At 35.1% G+C, this 23,214-nt stretch overlaps 1 protein-coding gene across 5 annotated transcripts in view; it reads right to left on the reverse strand.

The window, feature by feature from the left end:
* Positions 1-676: 676 nt before the first annotated feature.
* The window catches only part of LOC105421165 (protein DMR6-LIKE OXYGENASE 1-like), a 31,124-nt gene continuing 8,586 nt past the window's right edge, over positions 677-23,214 (reverse strand). For 2 of the 5 annotated variants that reach the window (XM_088872955.1, XM_088872953.1), the window contains 4 exons: positions 15,935-16,259; positions 15,161-15,332; positions 4,788-4,909; positions 677-1,142 (listed from right to left, as the gene is read on the reverse strand). In XM_088872955.1, the coding sequence (XP_088729081.1) occupies positions 915-1,142; positions 4,788-4,909; positions 15,161-15,332; positions 15,935-16,259 (847 nt within the window). In that variant the 3' untranslated portion in view covers positions 677-914. Of the gene's footprint in view, positions 1,143-3,077; positions 3,355-4,787; positions 4,910-13,680; positions 13,773-15,160; positions 15,333-15,934; positions 16,260-23,214 lie in introns of those variants that run through there. The other 3 variants (XM_088872954.1, XM_020671768.2, XM_020671770.2) reach the window with 3 other exon arrangements.

Genomic DNA, 23,214 nt, shown 5'->3' on the forward strand with positions numbered 1-23,214 from the left:
ATAGAACTCAAATATTTTAGAGACCTTCTCGAAAATTGGTGATAGAATGCCTCTGAGAAAGAAAAGAAGCTTATGAGAGAGAGAAGAACCTCAAAGAGGGAAAACCTAGATAGATAAAGTCATTAGAAGAAATCAGAGAGTTCAAAAAAACTTACTTCTTGGAATAACATTCTAAACATTATCTTTAATAGTGGATTTGATCTTATTCTCCAATGGATGTAGCTTAAAAGGTGAACTACGTAATATCTCGGTGTTAGTGAGTAATTTTTATTTTATTTATTTTATTGCTTGATTTTTCCACTCATAAACACACGCACATTGTTTCTGGTATATTTTGTGTCCCATGAATCTTGGTTCCGCTGCACGCATCCGTATTCATGTATGAGGACTTGACTCTATGAGCCCAACAATTACGTATGAATCAAATGAAACCAAAATTCGTGGAACTTTCACAATCAATTTTAAAAATAATGGGTTTTTACTAAGGGATATAGAGCAGAGGCACTGAACAATAAAATTCGAGCCTACATAAGTAATTTTCTTATGATTATAATAAATTTAAGTAATAGTTTCAAGAGATTGTTTTCAGATCCTCTTTTACCTAAGCTATTTAGCAAATATATAAACGATTTGTATTAAATGATACTCTCAAATTGTTGCTGCAATCTCTATTCTACCTTCCAACAACCTTCCAACATTATATAATTAGGCAAAGGCACACTTCCATTGAAAACAGTTGTGTCCAGTACAGGACTTGAAACCCTTATTTTCACTAAATGCATTCACCATATGGAGCCAGGTAAGCTGTAGAATATTGACAACCATGTCACCAAATGCATCAAACTCATTGTGGTTCAGGATGCTATGCCTTATAGAGCCCTTGAAATATTCACTCTGCACAATACTTGAAGTGGTCAAGGACTGTTTTCCCCCTTGAGTTCCTGGCTAAAAAACCTGTCAAAGAACTCCCCAAATGTGTAACTCCTGTAAATTGCAGGGCTTTCTTTGCTCACTAATTCATTGGCAGGCCCAATTGATGCATCCAAAGAGGGACCATAAAATGTTGGTAATGAAATTCGAGAGGATGTGGATTTCGTAATTGCACGGTGTTCCACGCTTTTGAACCTCCCGTTGCTGATAACCTAAACCATTCACACCAACACATAAAGCGCTCTATTTTTTTGTATGATAAAGCACATGATAGCATAGAACAGAAAGTGAAAGACGGTAAGAGAGATAGAAAACTAAAAAGAACTTGCGAAGATATTGGAGTCCCCAAAAGAGCATACTCCTGTGGGGGGGGGGGAAGAATAATTTAGTAATGTACATCTACTCCCTCGGCTAGGACACATATTTGGTGGGTTTTCTCAACATGAAACTTTAGAATCAACTTAAGATATTAGAATCACTGGATCAGTATTAAAACAAATAAAAAATAAAAGAAGTTCTCATACAGTCCAAAATTTGAATGCATTCCATATACTATGCTCCCTCGGGAGCATAGTTCATTTTTAGTGCGTCGGTCAGATGACCTACTCGAGGATTTTTACGAGTTGAATTTTTGGAAACTACTTAAATATAACAAGATGATTATTTACATTAGAAAAAAAAATTTGAAATTTGAATTTTCTAATATTTAGATCTCACCCTCTAAAAATTGGACCGTTTCTACTCAATCTTGAGATATAATCCTTTTCAAGATACTTAGATCTCACCATCTGTAAATTGGACGGTTTCTACTCAATCTTGAGATATAATCCTTTTCATGTGTTTAGAGGGTGCAATTAAACAATATTTTTTGTTGAGGTTAATATATGTATTAAAGAGGTTATATCTCAAAATTTTGGGGGCCTAGGTGGGGTTTTATCTGAGGAAGTAAATGGACAGTATACTTTCGAGGGAGTAGAATATCATTTGGGATTTGAACAAAGGGAATGAATCTGCAATATGCTTTTGTGGGTGTGCATAAAATCTTTTTGGAATATTCAATTGCTAAGTAAAAACTATACATAAAATCACATCACCACGACCCTCATATGTCCAATGGAAATGGTTGGAGTGTGTTGTTGTACCGCTCAAAGAAAGTCAAAACCCTGAGCCGGAAGAACAGCGTACCCAGGATAGATGACATATTTATTTTCCTACAATGGACTCCCTGAAATTGTATCTGAACTCCTAAACACATGGACTCATTAAGGGCCGTTTTTCTATTTTGGGGAATAAAGATGCTTTTCAAATTGGATCCATGAAACACATCGAGCCTTAATATAATAATTTCTTATTCAGCTAGTAAGGGTGGCGGGGCACTATAACATGACGTCTTGAATTCCAGTTTTACATATTTTGAATAAAAATATTCATCAATATAAATTTAAATGTATTTTTATTTAAAAATACTTTAATAGTTTTTGTTTAGTTATTTATAAAAAAAAATGAAACCCCAAAATTTAGCTAAATATTTTGTGTTAAAAACAAAATAAAATATAAAATATAAAATTAATTTTTAGCCAATAGAATGGGTGTGGTTTGCATAGAGCTGAGGCTCTAAACAATCAAAGTAAAGCGCACCTTCAAATAATGTCAACAAATGTGGTTTCAATACTGAAAATGTTTGTGATAGCTTCAAAATATTTTTTTATCTTGAATTATAAAATTTAAAACTTCAAAAACAGTGCAGATCAAGGAGATCTATGGAAACTTCAAAATCTTGAAAATTGACGGTCTAAAAATGTGTTACAAGATGCACTATTTCCAAAACTTGAAATCAATTTTTTTTTCATGTCCATGCATCTTGATATCGAGATGATCAATTTGAGGATATTTGTACATCAAAACAACCTCTTCTAGCGAAATTTTTGAGGTGGGTTCTAATTTGATCGTTTAGAGCCTCGGCTCTATATAAACTTTTTCCTTTTTCTATGATTATAATAATTTTTCTATGATTATAATAATTTAAGTAATCTTTCCAAGATTCTGTTTTTCGGATCCTCTTTTACATCATTTATTTAGAAAAATATGTATTAAATGTGACTCTCAAATGGTTCGCAATTTCTATTCTGCCTTCCAACATTATATAATATGGCAAAGGCTCACTACCATTTAAAACAGTTGTGTCCAGTACATGAATCCCTAATTTTCACTAAATGCACTCACCATACGGAACCAGATATCCTGTAGAATATTGACAACCATGGTACCAATAGCACCAAGCTCAAGGTGGTTCATGATACTATTGCCTCTCATAGGGCCCTTGAAATATTTACTATGAATAATACTTGAAGTGGTCAAGGACTGCTTTCCCCGTGAGTTCTTGGCTAAAAAAACCTGTCAAAGAATTCCTCATATCTGTAACTCCTGTAAAATGCAGGGCTTTCTTTACTCACTAATTCATTGCTAAGCTCAATGAATGCATTCATAAAGGGGCCATAAAATGTTGGTATTGAAATTCGAGATGATGTGGTGTTCAATACTTTTGAACTTCCCATTGCTAATAACCTAAGCCATTCACACCAACGGATAAAGCTCTCTGTTTTTTCTATAGTAAAGCAACATTAGAATCACTGGATCTGTATTTAAAAAATAAAAAATTTCTCAGACAGTCCAAAATTTCGAATATCGAGCATACCTTGCTCCCTCAGGAGCATAGTTCAATTCTATCCCTAGGTCAAATGACCTACTAGGGAGGATTTTTCAATCTGAAATTGAATCACGAGATGATTATTCTCGAAAGAAAAAATTTGGACTTTGAATTTTCTTAACACTTAGATTTTACCCTTTAAAAATTGGACATTTTTTATTCAATCTTGAGACAATTTTTTTGAAGCGTTTAGTAGGTGCAATTAGAAAAAAAAAAAAAAAAAAATTATTGAGGTTAATCTATGTGCTAAAGAGGTTATACTTCCAAAATTTGGGGCCTAAAATTAATCCTAGGTGGGTTTTTACCTGAGGGAGTAAATGGACAGTGTACTCCCAAAGGAATAGAATATCTTTTGGGATTTGAATGATCCCTAATCAATCCAAAGATATTTTTCTTTTGACCGAAGGATTGAATCTACAATATGCTCTTGTGGGTGCATATAATATTTTTAGAATATTTAATTCCCAAATAAAAACTATATATAAAATCACATTACCACAATCCTTATATGTCCAATGTAAATTGTTGGAGTATGTTGTTGTGCCGCTCAATAAAATCAAAACTTTTTGAGTTTGAGGAACGGCACGTCCCAACGCTCCTTGATTGTCATCTGACTGTCGAGATGACATATTTATTTTTCTACAATGGATTTATAGAAATTGTATATTATTGTTGGGCTTAAAGATACTTTTCAAATTGGATCCGTGAAATACATGGAGTCTTAATGTTAGTCACAGTAGGATTGGGCTCAAGCCTAAGTGGTCAAAATGGCAAGGCATCATAACATAATGTCTACAATTTCATTTCCACCATAGGTAGGAGCTCTTTCCCGCTAAATTACCCACAAATAAAAAGGTCATGGTTATTGTAAACAATGTGAACCTAGTATTGACATATGTGAATACTTAGTAACTCTTGTTTAAAAATAACACAATGTGATTAATTCATATACAAAAAAGGTTAATGACATTTAGATGGTATAAACAATAAGAGCCTAGTATTGACATATGTGAACACTTCGTAACTACTTGTTTACAAGTAGCACCATATAATTTAATTCATATACGAGTAGGTAAATTGGGGTTGGTTTTCTATATAAAGGTAATATAGGCTGCATTATAAGAATCATAAGAAGAGCTATGTATTGTACCTGCAATTGATAGCCTATGTTTACCACAAAAACATTTTTTTTCGGTTTCACGTTGATCCATTTTCCATCTTTGAGCACTTGCAATCCTCCTACTTCACCTTGCAGAAGAACCGTGATGCCATCTGGATCAGAATGACGACCCAAGTGTTAAGCTCGGGATCTGGACATGGTGGATAGTAATTTATCATCTGTATTAGATTATGCTTGCCAAATTTCTCATTCCAATAACTAGGATCAAGTCCAAGTCCTTCAGATAATAGAGCCAAGAGATATCAATGTCCTTATCTCTAAAGCACATTTGCTAGCCACCTCCCTACAAGAAGTGGTCTCCACTGTGTTAAATAAGTTTCAACAAAAAAAATGAAAGGGGGTTTTAGGGGGGAAACCGGGCTAGTATTGATACTTTCTCAAAACGGATTCAGTCTTGGCCGATTCCTAGTCTAGATCAACAATTCCAAATCTGGATCGCCGGGTTTCAAATATATATTTATTATATGCCATAATAAAATGATGAAAAAAATAAATAAATAACCTTCAATCTATCTTGAGTTGGGTATAGAAAGTCTCAAGCAACTGATTTGTCCAAATGTCCTAACTATTAGTATAACATACTTATAGGGCCCGTTTAAATAATAATTAATAGAATTAAACTATCTGACCTGAAAATTGACATACTCATCAAAATATTATTCTATTAGTTATTTTGTACATACATTGTATTATATAATATTAATTAATTTTTATATTTATTTTTTGAATACTTTCTATTTTGTTATATATGGCTAAAACAACATGATTTTAGAAAATTATTTTGAATAAAGTGAAAATAGATTTTTAAAAAGATAAATTTAAATGTAAAACTGTGTATAAGTTTTTCATATAATTTTATAAGGGACATTGTCAAAGAACATATAATCTATTGTCAATATTTATTTTATTGAAATAGTAAATTATCGGTGATAATGATTACATCCCAACAAGCCCAGAATTTCTACTCGATGAAATGGTTAAAAAGAAAAACAATCAGCATTAGAACCGATGGAAGTATGTGTGTCACTTTATGATGCCAGCAAGCATTGTAAAGGAAAAAATGGTGTTTAACCAAAAAAAAAAATGGAAAATTTCATATAGACCCAAAAAAATTCAATTTCGTAATAACCCCTCTCCTATACCATGGGTTAAATTCAATTTCGTAATAACCCCTCTCCTATACGATGGGTTAAAAGTGAGTCAAGCTAGTCCAAGGGGTTAGAAAATATAACACATGGGATCTCTATGCCCCAAGATATGTTTTTAAACATTCGGTCTATTGAAAAATGAAATCTAAAAACACGGGGTACAATTGTATCGCTCCAAAATTTAATCTTGTCGTTCAAATTGATTTAATCTAATCTAATTTGCATAAAATCGCTTTGCAGATTTCAGCGGATTTATTCAAACATATTTAATTAGTTTCAATTTTAAGCTAATGTAAAATTAGTTTGAACTTTAAACCATATTGGAAACGATTAAATATGAAAAAAACGCTCACTTTGAAATTGTTTTTTTAACACACTTTCAATTACTATTATTTTACATTTTGGTTTTTATAGGGATGGAAATAGCCAGGGTGGCCCAGTCGGCCTTAAAAAACCAGACATACGCCAGGCTAGAACAAACCTGGCCCGGCCGGTCCCGACCCATCTTTTTCATCTTTTCTACATTGTTTGCCTTTAACTTTTACTTGGTTTTGTCTATGTTGGGAATCTCATCCCATGAGGGAAGGACACCAATGCAATTGTTCTTTTGATGAAAGGCAATTTGGGAAGGTGGAAAAAATTGACCTATTGACTAAGTCTTCTTTCCATAAAAATAAGAAAGCACGTACGGTTGTGGTATGGGAATATATTCTTCTTATCGCTTTCCTAAAAGAGAGATAGAGATGGACCTTTTTTTAGAAAGTTATGGATACTCTTTCAAATATGGTAGTTATCCATTGTCCCAAACATAAAAGGGAATGCGTGAGAGGCTTTATCCATTGTCCCATACAAAAAAGAGAATACGTGAGAGGCTTTGGGTGCTCTTGGTTGGTTTTAACCAAAGTCAACTCTTGGGCCATTTTGAACGTGCATCTCTCTTGGGCCATTCTTTGGGTGGACTCTTCTTTATGTATCAGAAGCCTTCTTTTGAAATGAAGAAGAAGAATAAGAAAAATAGATATATATATATATATATATATATATACAGGAAGCCTTCTTTTGAATAGAAAAAGAAGAAGAAGAAGAAGAGAGAGAAAGTTATTCTTCTTTGAAGTTAGAAGAAGAAGATAGAGTATTATCCTTAATCTTAAAGAGAAGAAGAAGATGAAAGAGAACGAGTGATCATATTCTAAAGTCTTTTCTTTGTTGTGAGAGAAAAAAGGGAGAAGGGAAGAAAAAAAAGAAAAAGAGAGAATATTTTCTTCTAAAGAGAGAGAGCCTATAGAAAGGAAGAAGTCTCTGAGATCAGATAGGAAAATCCTAGAGAGAAGTCTCTATAAATGAAATCGGTGATCCCAAGAAAGGTTGTTTCTTGGAAGACTATTGTAACTTGTGAGTTTCATAGTGGGTTTGTCTCTTTCTCTAATGGACGTAGCCTGAAAAGCTGAACCACGTAAATCCCGTACCAGTAAGATTTATTTCTTTATATGCTTTATTACATGTTTTACCACTCGTACACGCAATCGTCAACTTTGGCATATTTTATGTTTCCATATTTCTTGGTTTCTGCTGTGCACTTCCACATTCGTGTGAGAGGGTTCTAAGTGGGTGAGCCCAACAAGTGGTATCAGAGCGTGTTTTCCCTTGCTGCTTAGTCCTCCCTATCACCGTTTTATGGTGTAGCAAACCTAACGGTTGTAGGGCAAGTAAGGAAAAACATAATTTCATCGGGCGACAGTAATGATCAGATGTCACAACGATCGGGTGGCAGTAACGATCGAACAACACAACGATCAGGCGATGGTTCACAATCAGGAGGCAGTTGACGATCGGGCAGCAGTTCAGTATCGGTGGGCAGTTAACCAAAACCATCGGGCGATTGCTAACCACAACGCACGAGGGATAGACAGTGTGGTGGATAGATGGATTCCAGTATCGAGAGCATAATGATATCACTCAATGGTAATAACTAGATCATCTGGAAGCCAAAGATGGAAGATTTATTATATTGTCGCGACTTGTACACACCCATTGAAGGGGTAAAACACAGACCCAAAATTATAATAGACGATGAGTGGAAGAGACTGGACAAAAAGTTTGTTAGAACTATCAGACTATAGTTGGAAGAAAATGTATTCCACCATGTGTCGATGGAGATATCCTCGAAGTCATTGTGGGTTAAGCTAAATAACTTGTACGAGAAGAAGCAGTCGGAAATAAGGCGTTCTTGATCTAGAAGTTAGTGAACATAAAGTTCGGGGATGGGACCAACTCGCAACGATGAAATTGTTCCTGGAAGATGAGCTACAGGCTTTGTTTTTACTCGATTCATTGTCAGACAGTTAGGAGACACTGGTAGTCTCTGTGAGTAACTCAACACCCGCTGGGATAGTAACCATGAGTCAGATCACTAGTAGCCAACTGAATGAGAAGATGAGAAGAAAAGCCTCCAACACATCGGACTCGCAAGCTCTTATCACAAATCGAGTAAGGTCTAAGAATAATGACCAAAATTGATCGAAGACGAAAAGGGGGATCAAATGTTTTCATTATGGTAAGGAAACGCACATCAAGAAAGATTGTCGAAAGCTTAAGAATGAACGGTATGAGGACAATACCATGGGTGATGGCAGGCAAACCACTACAGTGACTACAATTTTGTTGTGATTGGAAATTGTGGTGAAGGGTGCATTAAAAATGCATCATGCAACTCAGATTGAGTTGTGGATATCAGAGCATCGGAGTCCTTTGGTGGCGCAACATACCTCGTCACCTTCATCGATGATGCTTCATACACGGTATGAGTGAAACTAAAACATCAGGTGTTTGAGATCTTTCAGGATTTCCTCGCATGGTAGAAAGGGAGATGCAAGCTACTAAAGTGTCTCAGGGTTAGGAGCATGTTATCCACCAACAAGGTGTATTGGGGTAAAACAATCCTCACAACATGTTACTTAACATCGATCTCGTTGTTTTCTTTGGATGGTCAAATCTAAGAGAGAGGTTGGACCGGAAAGGATATCTCTTAGTCACACTTGATGATGCTCAGGGCATTGGTGCACATGCCAAGCAACAAATATCCAAGTTTGAATAAGAAAAGACTCATATGCATCTTCTAAAGGTACTCAGATGAAAAGTTCAGCTTAGGCTGTAGGATCCTAAGTACAGGAAGGTGACCAAAGGTATAGGTGGTCTTTCTGATCTTTTAGGAAGACCTTACTATTGATGATGTGAAGAAGGAAGCACATCCACGAAACTTCAATGATTCAGAACCGGTCGTAGTTCTTCCCCCATGATAAATGAAGACGGGGGAGAAGTGAAACAAGATGATGAGTCAAAGGAGTTTACATGTACGTTCAGGGTGAGCAAGGCAAGCAAGCTGTTCAAGAAGTACCACCTATAGTTGAACTGAGGACGTCCTCTAGGGGACATAAACCCTCTACCAGTTAGTCTACAAGGGATGGAAATCTACTAAGAAGTCAAGTTGACAAACACAAAGTGGTGTGGGCTAAAGCTATGTAAGATGAGATATATCCTTGCATAAGAATCACACCTATGACCTGGTAAAATTGTCGAAAGGCAAGATGGCACGGGTTGAGTATCAAGAGATCCCTTCACTCGAGAAGAAGAACGAAGAAAACACATAAAGTTCCCTATGGATAGGTTGTAGGAAGCACACGCAGCAGATGCTTGGTGAGCTCAACTAGATATTGTCGGTGAATTCTCATTGTGCAAAGAAAGTCTTGATCGGCAGACCATTAGTCATTATCTTGACATCAATGAATCGCCAATGTGTAAAGACGGTATTGACCAATGGGTCGTCAGTCACCACTTTGACCGACAGTGAATTACTTTAACCACCAATGACTCTATGGAGTGATAGTAACACCTTGATCAGATTCAAATATCGCTAATCTTGGCAAGAAACACTAACAACAGTCAATTTGATATTCAAGTGTCTCCGAAGATTATCCAAACTGTATTTGTGCTTTAAAGGAGGAAAACTTGTATTACATTGGTACATAGATGAAGACATCGTGGGAGTACCAATCTCCAAGAAGTCAATCTCGGGATACTTAATTACTTTTTCAAGGGGAGTTGTTGTATGGCAGTACAAGCTACAGAATGTGATTATTGCAACTAGGGGAAATCCATACCGACAGGAACATATCGGATATGATGTCGAAGACCTTGGCCAAAGACAAACAAAAGTAATTGAGAAGCATGACTAGCATGGGTGTCATTTGAGCACCTAATTGATCTGCGAAGGGAGATCTCCCTCTTGGGATTGGAGGGGGAAATTATTGGGAATCTCATCTAATGACGGAGGGATACCAATATAATTGTTTTTTTTATAAAGGGTAGTTCGGAAATATAAAAAATAGTGACTTGTTGACTAAGTCTTCTTTCCATAAAAATAGGATCTCACATAAGGCTTTGGTATGGCAATATATTCCTCTTATCTCTTTCCTAAAAGCGAGATAGAGATGGACCTCCTTTTAGGAGGTTATTGATACACTTCTTATCCCTTGTCCATACATAAAAGGGAATACGTGAGAGGCTTTGGGTACTCTTAGTTGGTTTTAACCACATCATCTCTCTTAGACCATTTTGGGCATGTGTCTCTCTTGGGCCACTCTTTGGGCAGACTCTTCTTTGTGTATCAGATATACATGAAGCTTTCTTTTGTAAAGAAGAAGAAGAAGAAGAGGCGAGAGAGTCATCCTTCTCTGAAGAGAGTGTTATCTTTCTTCTTAGAGAGAAGAAGATGAAAGAGAGTCAGTGATCATCTTCTTAAGTATTTTCTTTGTTGTGAGAGAAAATAGGGAGAATCAAAGAAAAATGAGAGAAAGAGAATAATTTTTTCTTTTAGAAAGAGAAAGCCTCTAGAAAGAACATAATCTCTTAGATCAGAGAGGGAAATCCTAGAGATCTCTAGCTGAAATCAGTAATCCCAATAAGTGTTTTTTCTTGGAAGACTAGTTTAATCATAGACGTAGCCTGAAAAGGTGAACAACGTAAATCCGGTGCCAGTAAGATTTATTTTTTTATATGTTTTATTGCATGTTTTCCACTCATACACACACATATCGACTTTGGCATATTTTGTGTTTCCATATTTCCTGGTTTCCACTGTGCACATCCATATTTGTACGAGATGGCTCTAAGTGGGTGAGTGAAACATTCTATATTCTTTTCTTTTAACTTTTATTGAGCTTGGCTAAAGGAATAGGGCCGGGAAAGGCCAAGGATGGCCTTGCCCATTGGCAACCCTAGAAAGAAACATTTTTCTTCCATTAGAAAAGGGTATGGGTTAAAACTATGCAAGATGAGAAAAAATCCTTGTATAAGAATCACAATTATGAGTTGGTAAAGTTGCTTAAGGTTAAGAAAGCATGAGAGTTAAGTATCAAGTAGAGCCCTTGAACTGAAAGAAGAAGGAAAAAATATAGAAAGTTCCCTACGTGTCAGTCGTAAGAAGTTTAATGCATGCTATGGTGTGCATGATGTCATATATCGCATAAGCAGTTAGCATAATGAGTAAATTCATCACTAACTTGGCAAGGAAAACTGGGTGTCAATTGGATATTCATATATCTTAAAGGAGCATCTAAAGTGTAATTAAACTTTGGGGGAGGAAAACATGTGTTACAAGGGTACACAGATAAAGACATAGTTAGATAACTAGACTCCAAGAAGTCAATCTTGAGATACCTACTTAGTTTTACAGGGGGAACTGTTTCATGGCAGTCCAAACTGCATAAGGGTGAAAAACTATTGCAACCAGGGAAAATCCATACCGACAAGAGTAAGTTGGATATAATTACAAAGATATTGGCTAGAGATAAACAAGAGTTATATAGAGGCATGGCTGACATATGTGATATATGAGCACCTAGTTGATCTGCAAAGGGAAACCTCCCTCCAGGGACTGGAAAGGGAGATTGTTGGATGTCCCATCCCATGAGGGAAGGGCACTAATAAAAATATCTTAATATATGGGGATATAAAATTAATAATAGTAAATGACTTGATTGCGAAGTCATTTAAGTTGTTAGTCAAAGATAATCTCACATTGAGATGACAACGTGGGTTTATTGAAGAGGATCAAATCCCACATAAAAAGGAAAGTAACCTGAGAGGCTAGGTTTGAGATGAGATGAGATAAAAATGGTGTAGCGTGCCTCATCTTGGGTGTTGTTCATCTTCTTGTGAAAGCCTCTTCTTTGTATATTAGAAATGCAAAGAGCCTTCTCTTAAAGAAAAAACGAAGAAGAGAGAAAAAGTTACCTTTCTTCTTAAAGAGTGAAGAAGAAGAAGAAGAAGAGAGAGAAGTATGTTAGAGAGAGAAAGAGAGAAATTTTTCTTTCAGATAGATGGAATGCCTCTGGGAAAGAAAAGAAGCCTCTGAGAGGGAGAAGAATCTCAAAGAGGGAAAACCTAGATAGATAAAGTCATTAGAAGAAATCAGAGAGTTAAAAAAAACTCACTTCCTGAAAGAACATTATAACCATTATTTTTAATAGTGGATCTGATCTTATTCTCCAGTGAACGTAGCCTAAAAGGTGAACCACGTAAAATCTCAATGTTAGTTTTTATTTGTTTTATTGCGTGATTTTCCCACTCATAAACACACGCACATCTTTTTTTGTATATTTTGTGTCGCATAAATCTGAGTTCCGCTGCGCACATCCACATTCATGCGAGAGGACTTGACTGTGTGAGCCCAACAATTACGTATGAATCAAATGAAACCAAAATTCAAGGAGCTTTCACAATCAATTTTAAAAATAAGGGGTTTTTACTGAGGGATATAAAACTGAGGCTCTAAACAATAAAATAAGAGCCTAATTAAAAAAAATCACTAGAAGAGATTGTTTTGATGCCCAAATATTCTCAAATTGATCATCTCGACATCAAGATGCATGGACATGAGAAAAAAATAGATTTCAAGTTTTGGAAATAATGCATTTTGTAATGCATTTTTAGACCGTCAATTTTCAAGATTATCAAGTTTTCATAGATCTATCGATCTATACTATTTTTGAAGCTTTAAACTGTATAAATAACGATGAATTATATTTTAAGGCTATCACAAAGATTTCCATCGTTGAAACCACATTTCTCGACACTATTTGAAGGTAGGCGCTATTTTGATTGTTTAGAGCCTAGGCTCTATAGAAACCGCACCCTTTTACTAAACCCTAAAATTAATATCCTACGATCCACATGACAGATAAAGAGTGTGATTCAATTACGCCCCCGTGGACACAGCTATTTTAATGTGGTCACTCTTCCACTATCAAATGCGGACCCCTATTGCATTGCTTCTACACTTTCAAAATCTATCTTGAAGATGGATTGAGGATCCAGGATTTTATAGACCTCATTGATCAAATACAATATGAATCGACAAAAGAATAAAAACAAAAAAAAATTTGTGCCTTGAAAATGATTCATGTTATCTCTTACGAAATGGTCAAACCGCTTTATTGAATTATTATATGCCAAAGCATCCCAACCAATAGTAATGTGGTTACTTTAAAGTTTATTCCACTCTAGTATCTAACCCAAAGAATATATTAAAAAATATCAAATTGCCCATATTCAATATTGGCTGAAAAAGCTGACGTACCTCGTAATAATACCCTTATTTGTAGTTCAGGACAATGAAACTGAAACAACGTATGTCAAGTGAGTTTTATATTACTTACTTTGAACAACCGTGAGTATTATCATCATTTGACCAAGGCAACCTAAATAAGACCAAATTACATTGCTCCCATACTTGTATAGAGTTCCAATCCTACACAGAAGTAATTCAGTCACTTTTAACATATTATTTCAAAGAGGTACTTGAGCATAATGAAACCAAAAGATAATTATCCAGATGTTTTTTGACAAATATAACTTGACTACCTTTAATAATTTTCTAAGGTGATTTGACCTTTTAAATGATATCGTCCCTTCTTAGGTAAGTGAAATAGAACATAATCTGAATCATGTCAAATCATTTTCACTTATTCTGATGAATCTTACGGAGCCTGCTCATACATGACATGATTCAGGTTTGAATGATATCGTCCCTTCTTTCAGTCCATTCATTTCAATACATCATAGATCATTAGTTGTATATTATTTACAGGATTTTTGGGGCTCCATATCCAACGATTTAAGTAAGGGTGGCACCGGGCTGGGTTTGGGAGGTGCCAGCCTTGGCCTTGGCCCTGGCCCAGTCCTTGTACCCATAGGGCCGGCCTACGCCTGGCCATATAACAAATGAAGAAAAAATAATGGTAAAAATAAATAAAATAAAGAGTGCCGGACTGAGCTGAACTGAACTGGCATTGGCCTCAGCCCGGCCCTCATACCACATTTTATGGCCCAGCTCCTATTGTTTTATGGCCAGCCAGGGTCACCTGGCCCATTGCCACTCCTAGATTTAAGGTAGAAATAGATATGTTCAGTACCTAAAACCCTTGAAAAGCATAGCGGAAGCATGAGTCAGAGAACTCACCAGAACTTTTCCTTACATCATCTCACAAGGGTCATATGGGTCCATTCAACACTTTGGACAGTGGTGAATATAGAATCGATATACAGTCGAAGTTGTGGATCATCAACCAAGCAATAGGATGGTAATTTCCCCATGACTACATTTTCTATATGGTGATGTGGACCATGTCATGGTTCCCTTTTGTGAATTAAAGGTGGAAGAACTGGGAACTAAGAAGATGCAAACCATGATAGTACTTAGCATAAACTTAAGGGATTGTATACAATGAGACCATTTACCTTTGATACAAAGTGGTCACAATTACTTACAACCATCTGATGCGAAATTTGATAGCTTGGATGTGTCAATTTCGAGAAAATTTCTTTTGAAGTTTGAGCTTGGTCATTGGAATAATTGCAGCCACCCAATTTCACATCCAATGGTCAAGATTAATGTGACCACCTTGTACCAAAAGTAAATGGTCTCATTCTATACTTTTCCTAAAATTAAAAGACATAACCTTGCATTTGAGCACAATGTTTAATTTTAACAACTTTTAGAGCAAGACTTGGTTATTCAAGTTGAGTCTCCAGCTCTACATATTATCTGGTAAACAAGTCACTAATGATGAACCTTGTAGTGCTCAAGGATAATCTTCCTAGTTGCAGATTCATTCCAAAGCATATTGAAAAACTCACCAAATTTATAGCTTCTGTAAATTGCAAGGGTCTCTTCACTCACTAGTTCCTCTGCAGGCTCGATAATTGCATCTACAAAGGGAGCATAAAACATTGGTATGGAGATTCGAGCAGCCATGGAGTTTGTAACTGCACGATGCAGCACGCTTTTGAACCTCCCATTGCTAATAACCTGAACAACACACACAAAGACACTCATATTATTATGCAATCTGGTTTCTAGTATCCCATCTTGGTAGCCCCTAAAAGAAAAATGTTATTTTCCAGGAATCTTTTTAAAACTGAACTTTAAATCCATCTAGACTTATGAAACGTAAACATTCGATTTGTTTTCTTTATATTATATGAGAAATGACCTTGTGATTCCCTCCCACACCCATGTGTATAGGACCCCAAAGGATCACCATTAAATTTGACACAGATCTCTAGAAAAGTCAAGTCTCACACTCATGTGATAACTTTTCTAGAGATCTATGTCAAATTTAATGGTGATCCTTTGGGGTCCTACACGCATGGGTGTGGGAGGATCTCATAGGATCATTGATCATATTATATTATCATTGCGAAATATGAGCTACATTTTAGTTTTTGAAAAATTTTAGGTCAAAAAGAGTCAAAGACCTCTTAAAATAAAGAAATGTACAAGTAATAAAAGTGTTCACTTTTGAAGACAATGTTCGAGAGAGAGAATTTATTTCATGAACAGCAGGTTCTCCTAAGGTTAAGATAGATATCACTAAATGATAGGAAACTAGAATTCGGTATTGCAATTACCTCCAACTGATCTGCTATGTTAACCACGAAAGCATTTTTCACGGGCTCGATAGCAAACCACTTTCCATCTTTGAAAACATGCAAACCACCTACTTCACCTTGCTGAAGAACTGTAATTGCGTTGGGATCCGAATGGCCTGCGATACCGAGGGTCAAATCGGGATTTGGACATGGTGGATAGTAATTTATGAGCAGCACTTGATTAGGCTTCTCTCCTAATTTCTGGTTTAAGTAATTAGGATCCACTCCAAGTCCTTCAGATAAGAGAGCCAAGAGCTTCAATATCAACAATCTCACCTCTGTAGAGTATTTGCCAGCTACTTCCCTACAAAAGAAAGGATTAAATAGTCTTTTAAGTCCTTCTGTTGACATTCTACACAAAGTGAGCTCAGTTTGAATCCAAAACCTATAATTACAAGTTCATTAAGGGATTGCTATCCCATCTTTTCCTTTTTGGAAATCCCTATGATGGCATAAAAATCAATTGAACCTCTAATTATGAAACTAAAAGCTCTAAAGTTAATATAGATCGAGTAGATATACAAACACTTAAAAATCTTGAAAAATAGACGCTTCAGATAATATGCTATAGGACTCACCATTTTAGGACTTAAAAACCTTTTTCTGCCATATCCATGCAGCTCAATATCGAGATGATCAATTAGACGGTTTTCTAGTGTTGTGACAACCTTATGGTATGTTCTTGATGTGTACTTTACTTTTATAGCAAAAAGTTTATAACTTATATAAATTTTTGACCTTTGGTAGATGGTGTTATTGCACTACTCTTTGTTTTTAAACAATATTATTGTTCTTCATTTTCTTTTTTGTTAAGTGGTGTTATGGCTCTATATTTGATATAGAGCCATTTCCCAAATGCAACTTCAACCTTAGTTTAGAACACGATGCCTTTGTTTAGACTTTAGAACACAGTCATTGATTGGACTTAGAACGCTACTGTGCTATGCCATAGGCCCAATTCTCTTCTTGGTTGTTGCTAGGGTTTGAAAATCACCGATCCGGATTGGATTATGTACTTAATTAGGCGGAATTTTCTCTCGGAATCAAGAGTTGTCCCTATTCACTTCAAACCCATTATTTCTCTCAGTAGACACAAATCCATTTTTACATTAGGGTGGAACTGGCCAGTTAAAAGAGTTGAAAAAAATTTGTTAAGTTGCATTATGGCAATCTAGAAAAAAATTTTAAAAAAAATTTAACTGGACTAGTTCTGGTTGGAACCAGACAAAACCGACCAGTTCAATGATTAGAAAAATAAAAAATTAAAAATATATGGAGCCAATTTGTATTGGTTCTTTGACAAAACCGGACGGTTCTGTCGAAGAATTGGTACGTTTATAAGGGAAACTGTTTGATTCCCAATATTTTACACCATCACCCGGACCAATTCTCAATTCGGATGAGTCAATTCTGATCTACATCACCGCTTAAGCACCGAGTGTGGTCAAAGGCACTTAATTTTGCATGATAACTTTTGCAGTTTTGTTGGGCAAAAATTATCAAGTGCCAAGTATACTTATTTAGTGCTGGCGTACAGTAAGTTTCAGATGCTCTACATGCATTTTCCACGCTTTATTAAAGTAAAAGAATTTATCGTGATTTCATTCTAAATGGCCAATGTGGCATTAGGACTATAAATGGGTTTGGTAGGGCCTGGCACGGAACACACTTGATAATAACATAGAAATTTTAAATATTTATAAAAATGCAATACCTAGGATCGTGTACGATTTTCAATTAAAACAGATTAATTTTCTTATACATAATTACTAACATCCTCCAATCATAAGCGCAAATTATACATTCATGGATAATTAGAACCAGGTTTTGTGTTTTTATTTTTTAATAAGAATCAGATTTTTTTTTTTTTTTTTTTTAAAAACAATTACACATCAAAGAAAGTGTTATTAGTAAGGTGAATCAGATAGGTTTTGCAAACCTTTGAGTCAGAAAATCCAATTCATGTCCATTGAATTTTACTTAAAAAATAAATAAATAAATAAAATGATGGTCGTACAAACATTCAAAAAAAAAAAAAAAAAAAAATTGTTGGACATGGTAAATATCCAAAATCACTCACATAAGAAAATATCATATTATGTGGGATTGAGATTGATATTGATAAATTTCCTAAAAGAAATATAAATTCAAAAAGATTAAGACTCTAGGATATACTTGAGATATATGTAACACCTATAAGAAGTTTCTTATTTAGTGTGGACTCCTAACCTTATATCTATGGAATTGAAATATATGTAACACTTATAAGAAGTTTCCTATTTAGTGTGGACTCCTAACCTTATATATATATATATATATATGGTATGAGAGATAAAAGTGCCCTATTTGGGTCACCATATGGGAAAAGTGGCTTCTTCTATAGAGAGAGGCAAGGCTTCCTCTACATCAACGGCAAGGCCCTCAAGGCCTCCCTTTAGAGAGCAAAGAGCTTCCTACAAGAAAAAACACCATGGATGTGCCTCTTGTAGATTAAGAGGCTGGTTTCTTGTAGAGAAGGTTCCCATGAAGATTGATTTTGGGTTTCCTGGACAATGGTTTAGCTATAGAATTGAGATGAGAGATCGGCGGGTCGTACCGATCGAGCGCGTCTAAAAGGATTTACTTGACTAGATTTTGACTACAGTGAGAGAGATAAATCTATATCCTTCTAAAAGGATTTACTCAACTGGATTTTGTCGATGGTGAGAGAGATAACTCTATATCCCAAAGTTTTTTATGTAACTTTCATAGGTATAGTGGATTTCAATTTGTCATACCCGTTCCTCTTGGGGGTGTGTATTTAATGCTTTATTTATTGTATTATGGCTCATGCTCTCTCCTGTTTTATTTCTAGCTGGATCAATACACGATCATGGTAGGAAGTATATTGTACAAACATTCAAAAAAAGAAAAATGAAAAGGTTTCTATACTTCCCCTACAACATAGAAGTTACATACCCCTAATCCAACCATTCAATTTAGATCAAATGAGCCACTAACAATTTGATCTAAGATAAAGTATTTTATGTTTATTTATTTGTACAAATTGTATGAAAATAAAATTTGGTATATGCCATCATCTCAATGAGGCACACCTAAAAAACATGTTAAAAATAATTTTTCAATAAAACATAATAATCAAAATACCATTTCAAAATTTCAGAGATATTTTGGTCACTTTATTTTATTGAGATTATTTTTTTATTTTTTTTTAAAATGCGAGTTTAAGAGAGGAGTGGACACCCAAAATTTGGTGTCAAAATAATTTGTAAAAAAATAAAAATAAAATAATGTAAAGATGTGACATTGTGATTGGGGTCATCTCAACCGTCCATTCAGAATAGACGGTTGGCTAGGGGAAGTATAAAAATTTTATACAATAGGGGAAGTATAGAAAGCTTGCCTAAAAGAAAAACGATGGGATTTTTCAAATGCATTTACAAAAGATTTTCTAGTCTTGTGGAAGTATATCTCAAATTTTGGGATCTAGTCTTTAGAACCTATGAACCAACCTAAACAAAAATCTCACTCTCTACATGTCAAAGGGTTACATCCCAAGATTGCACATGATCCATCCACGATTTGGGGAAAAGATCTACAGTCAAAAATCCAAATAGTTATTCTTCGATAATAAGCATCTTGTGATGCTTAGATCCAAAAACTTGGACTAAAAAATACTTCCCAAGTAGTTGTTTCGCCCGAGAGAGTTATTGTTCACTGTACACTTTTTTTCTTTTTCTTTTTCTTTTTTTCTTTTTTTTTTTTTTTTAAATAAGAGCAAGTTACAGCAGAGTTTCTACATTATCAGATATCATAAAAAACGCTAACTCTACACCTCTCTTGGCCATTGAATCAGCCATATCATTTGCCTCCCTATACACATGTGCTAAGGATAACATCAGCACAGCCATCAAATTGAAGATTTGTAGATCAACTAGTTTGAGTTGCCAAGGGAAACGTTGCTCTCTCTGACACCATTTTATCACATTCATTGAATCCCCTTCAATGATATAACCACCTCCAAAGTTTTTGGCCACTAGTAATTTTAAATCATGTAAGATAGGAGCTCAGCATGGTTAGTCGTAGCCACTCCACGTAGACCTGCATAAGCCACTATTACATTTCCTTGCCAATCACGTACCACTCCACCAAAGCCAGTTGGGTCTGGATTACCTAAAGAACTGCCATCAAAACTCAACTTTAAGATACCTTGGTTTGGTGGCTTCTACCCTGCACATGGCCAATTTTTAGGCACAATTGAAATAGGTTATGTAGGTTAATCATCACATCAGCCTTAGATATTCCCCTTCCTACCTTTGTGACGGACAACCAAGACCAGAGTGAAAGCTTGATATTGTTCAACACCCTTTCAAAACTCCAAACCACCCCTTCAAAAGTTCTCCGATTTTTCTCCAACCATACCTCCTATGGTATTACTCCCCACAAAATTTTCCAAATATCGCCTCCAATTTTCGGTAAAAGCACATCCATTTGAACAATCATATCCAACACATATTGTGGTAAAGTTATGTTTATCCCCATCATCTGAAAACACCACCACCAAACTTTGGATATGAACGGGCAATGAATAAACAGGTGCACCTCAATCTGCCTTACACATTCGCACACATTCATAATTATCTTCCCTCGCTTAATGAGATTATCAATGTACGCCCATATTTGAATGGGAGATGTCGCGGCCTGACTTGTATGGTTTGTTTACACTGGGTCCCAAGTTAAGACTAAAAAAATTAATTTCAACGTAAATAAAAAATGGGATTGTATATAGTGATACCATTTACCTTTGATACAAAGAGGTCACAATTACTTATAACCATCCGATGTGAAATCTAATAGCTTGAGTGTGTCACAAAGTTCAAGAAAAATTATTTTGATGTCTGAGTTTGATCAATGGAATAAATGCAGCCATCTAATCTCACATCTAATGGTCAAGATTAGTTGTGACCACCTTGTATGAAAGATAAATTTTCTCATTGTATACTTTTCATTAAAAATACAAATATAACTAGAGACAATAATAAAACTGACCTCTAATGGTGCATGTTGTTCGCAGATGACATAGTTTTGATTGATGAGACCCGCAATAGCATCAACACAAAGTTAAAAATTTGGATGGACGATCTAGAATCCAAAGGTTTTAAAATTAGTCGAACTAAGACAGAGTGCATGGAGTACAAGTTTAGTAATAATAGGAGTAGAGATGAGGAAGTAATTAAGATTAATGGCCAGGAAGCACAAAAGACACTTTCGATATCTTGGGTCGATAATCTAGGAAAATAGAGAGATCGAGAAAGATGTCACATATAGAATTAGAGCTAGGTGGGCGAAATAGAAATGTGCAACTGGAATTTTATATGATCGCTGCATACCAATGAGGCTGAAGGGTAAATTCCATAGGACAACAGTGAAACCAGCTTTGCTCTGTGGGGCTGAACGTTGGGCAGACAAAAACAATATACCCATATAATGAGTGTAGCGGAGATGAGGATGTTGAGGTAGATGAGTGACAAGACAAGAAGGGATAAAATTCGAAATGAATCTATTCAAGAGAATTTAGGTGTGGCACCAATAAGCGATAAAATGAAAGAGAGTAAACTTAGGTGGGCTGGCGATGTGTGGCACAGACCAAGTACAACACCTGTTAGGAGGTGCGAGTTAGTTTAAGTGGAGGGACTGAAAAGGGAAGAGGGTAGACCCAAAAAGGCATGGTTAGAAATAGTCTGAAAAGATATGGGACTTATGACCTCCCTGAAGATATGACCTTTAATAGAGCAGAATGAAAAACCGGGATTCATGTAGCCGACGCCAATTAATTGGAAAAAGGCTAAAATGATGATGATGATAATGATGATGATGATGATATATATATATATATATATATATATATATATATTGCAACCCCAAAACATGTCGGAACATGTAGTTTTGGTGTCAAAACTTGTACAATAACTTGAAAATCTGTTTTGATCCCTAAATATAAAATTTAAAGCTCCAAAAATTATGCAGATTGAGAAGATCTATGAATACTTCAAAATCTTAAAAATGAATTGCCTAAATTATATTATAAGAATATACTGTTTTACGACTTGATATTATTTTTTCCCCTTCCTAAACATATATCTTGAGGTGGAGATGATTATTTTAGATAATTTCATAACACTGATAAATTTTTGACAATTAAAAAAAAAAACACTCCTAATTTTTGAGGGGCACCTTGCCACTTGTGCCTTATAACAATGTTTGAAACCACTACTTGGGGCGAGTACTCGACCCTTGCCCAAACCGAGTACTCGGCTCGAGTCCGAGTAACTCGCGCAGTGTAGGGCTGGCTGAGTACTGTGGTAGAAAAAAAAAGCTAAAAAACAAAAATAAAGTAAAATTAAACAAAACACATCTAAATGCGGTTAAAAAATTAGCGAAAAATAGTTTATGAAAAATTAGTTTGTGACTAGGGATATTATCAAAATTTTCTCAAAAAGATAGAAAAATATAAAAATTCATGGCCAAAATACTTTCTAATCTTTGCCAAAATGATACAAAACATAAGAAAAACATATTACAAATAGATTTTTTATTTTTAAAAATTTTTATAATTTTTTAAAAAATTTTGATAAACCCAAATTAGAACGGGACAACTCAAGCTCAGGCCATCAAGTAACTCAGCAAGTCCGAGCTAACTAGCATACTTTTCCAACACCGCCATATAACGTTGACACATTGTATAAACCTTATCCATATATAAAAGGAAAAAGTTTATACAAGGTTGCAACTAGAATGACATAAGCACCTCAAAAATCCATAGGAAAATATTGTTTTAATGTTGAAAAAGCCTCTAATCGATCATCTCAACATCGAGATTAATGAATATGAAAATAATAATAATTTAATTTCCAGAAATAGTGTTTCTTGCAACACATTATCTAGATCGTCCATTTTTTAGATTTTCATATATTTATAGATCTACTTGATTTTAACCATTTTTTAAATTTAAAACTTTACAATTAGATATGAAAATAGAATTTCTAATAATCCTAATAATTGTTTACACTAAAATTATATCTTATGATAAAATTTAAAGGTGCGCCTTAATTGGATTGTTTAAAGTTGCAACCTTATAGAAACCACACCCTATATAAAATTACCCACCCTATAAAAAATTACCCTCCAAAAGTATAGCCATGATAATACCCACGTCATGTCCTGGTAAATGACAGAAGGAGCAACTGCCCATTCAATAT

Source organism: Amborella trichopoda, chromosome 7, assembly GCF_054954075.1.
Source record: "Amborella trichopoda isolate Santa Cruz 75 chromosome 7, AtrichopodaSantaCruz75HAP2 v2.0, whole genome shotgun sequence".
In the NCBI taxonomy this organism is placed as follows: domain Eukaryota; kingdom Viridiplantae; phylum Streptophyta; class Magnoliopsida; order Amborellales; family Amborellaceae; genus Amborella; species Amborella trichopoda.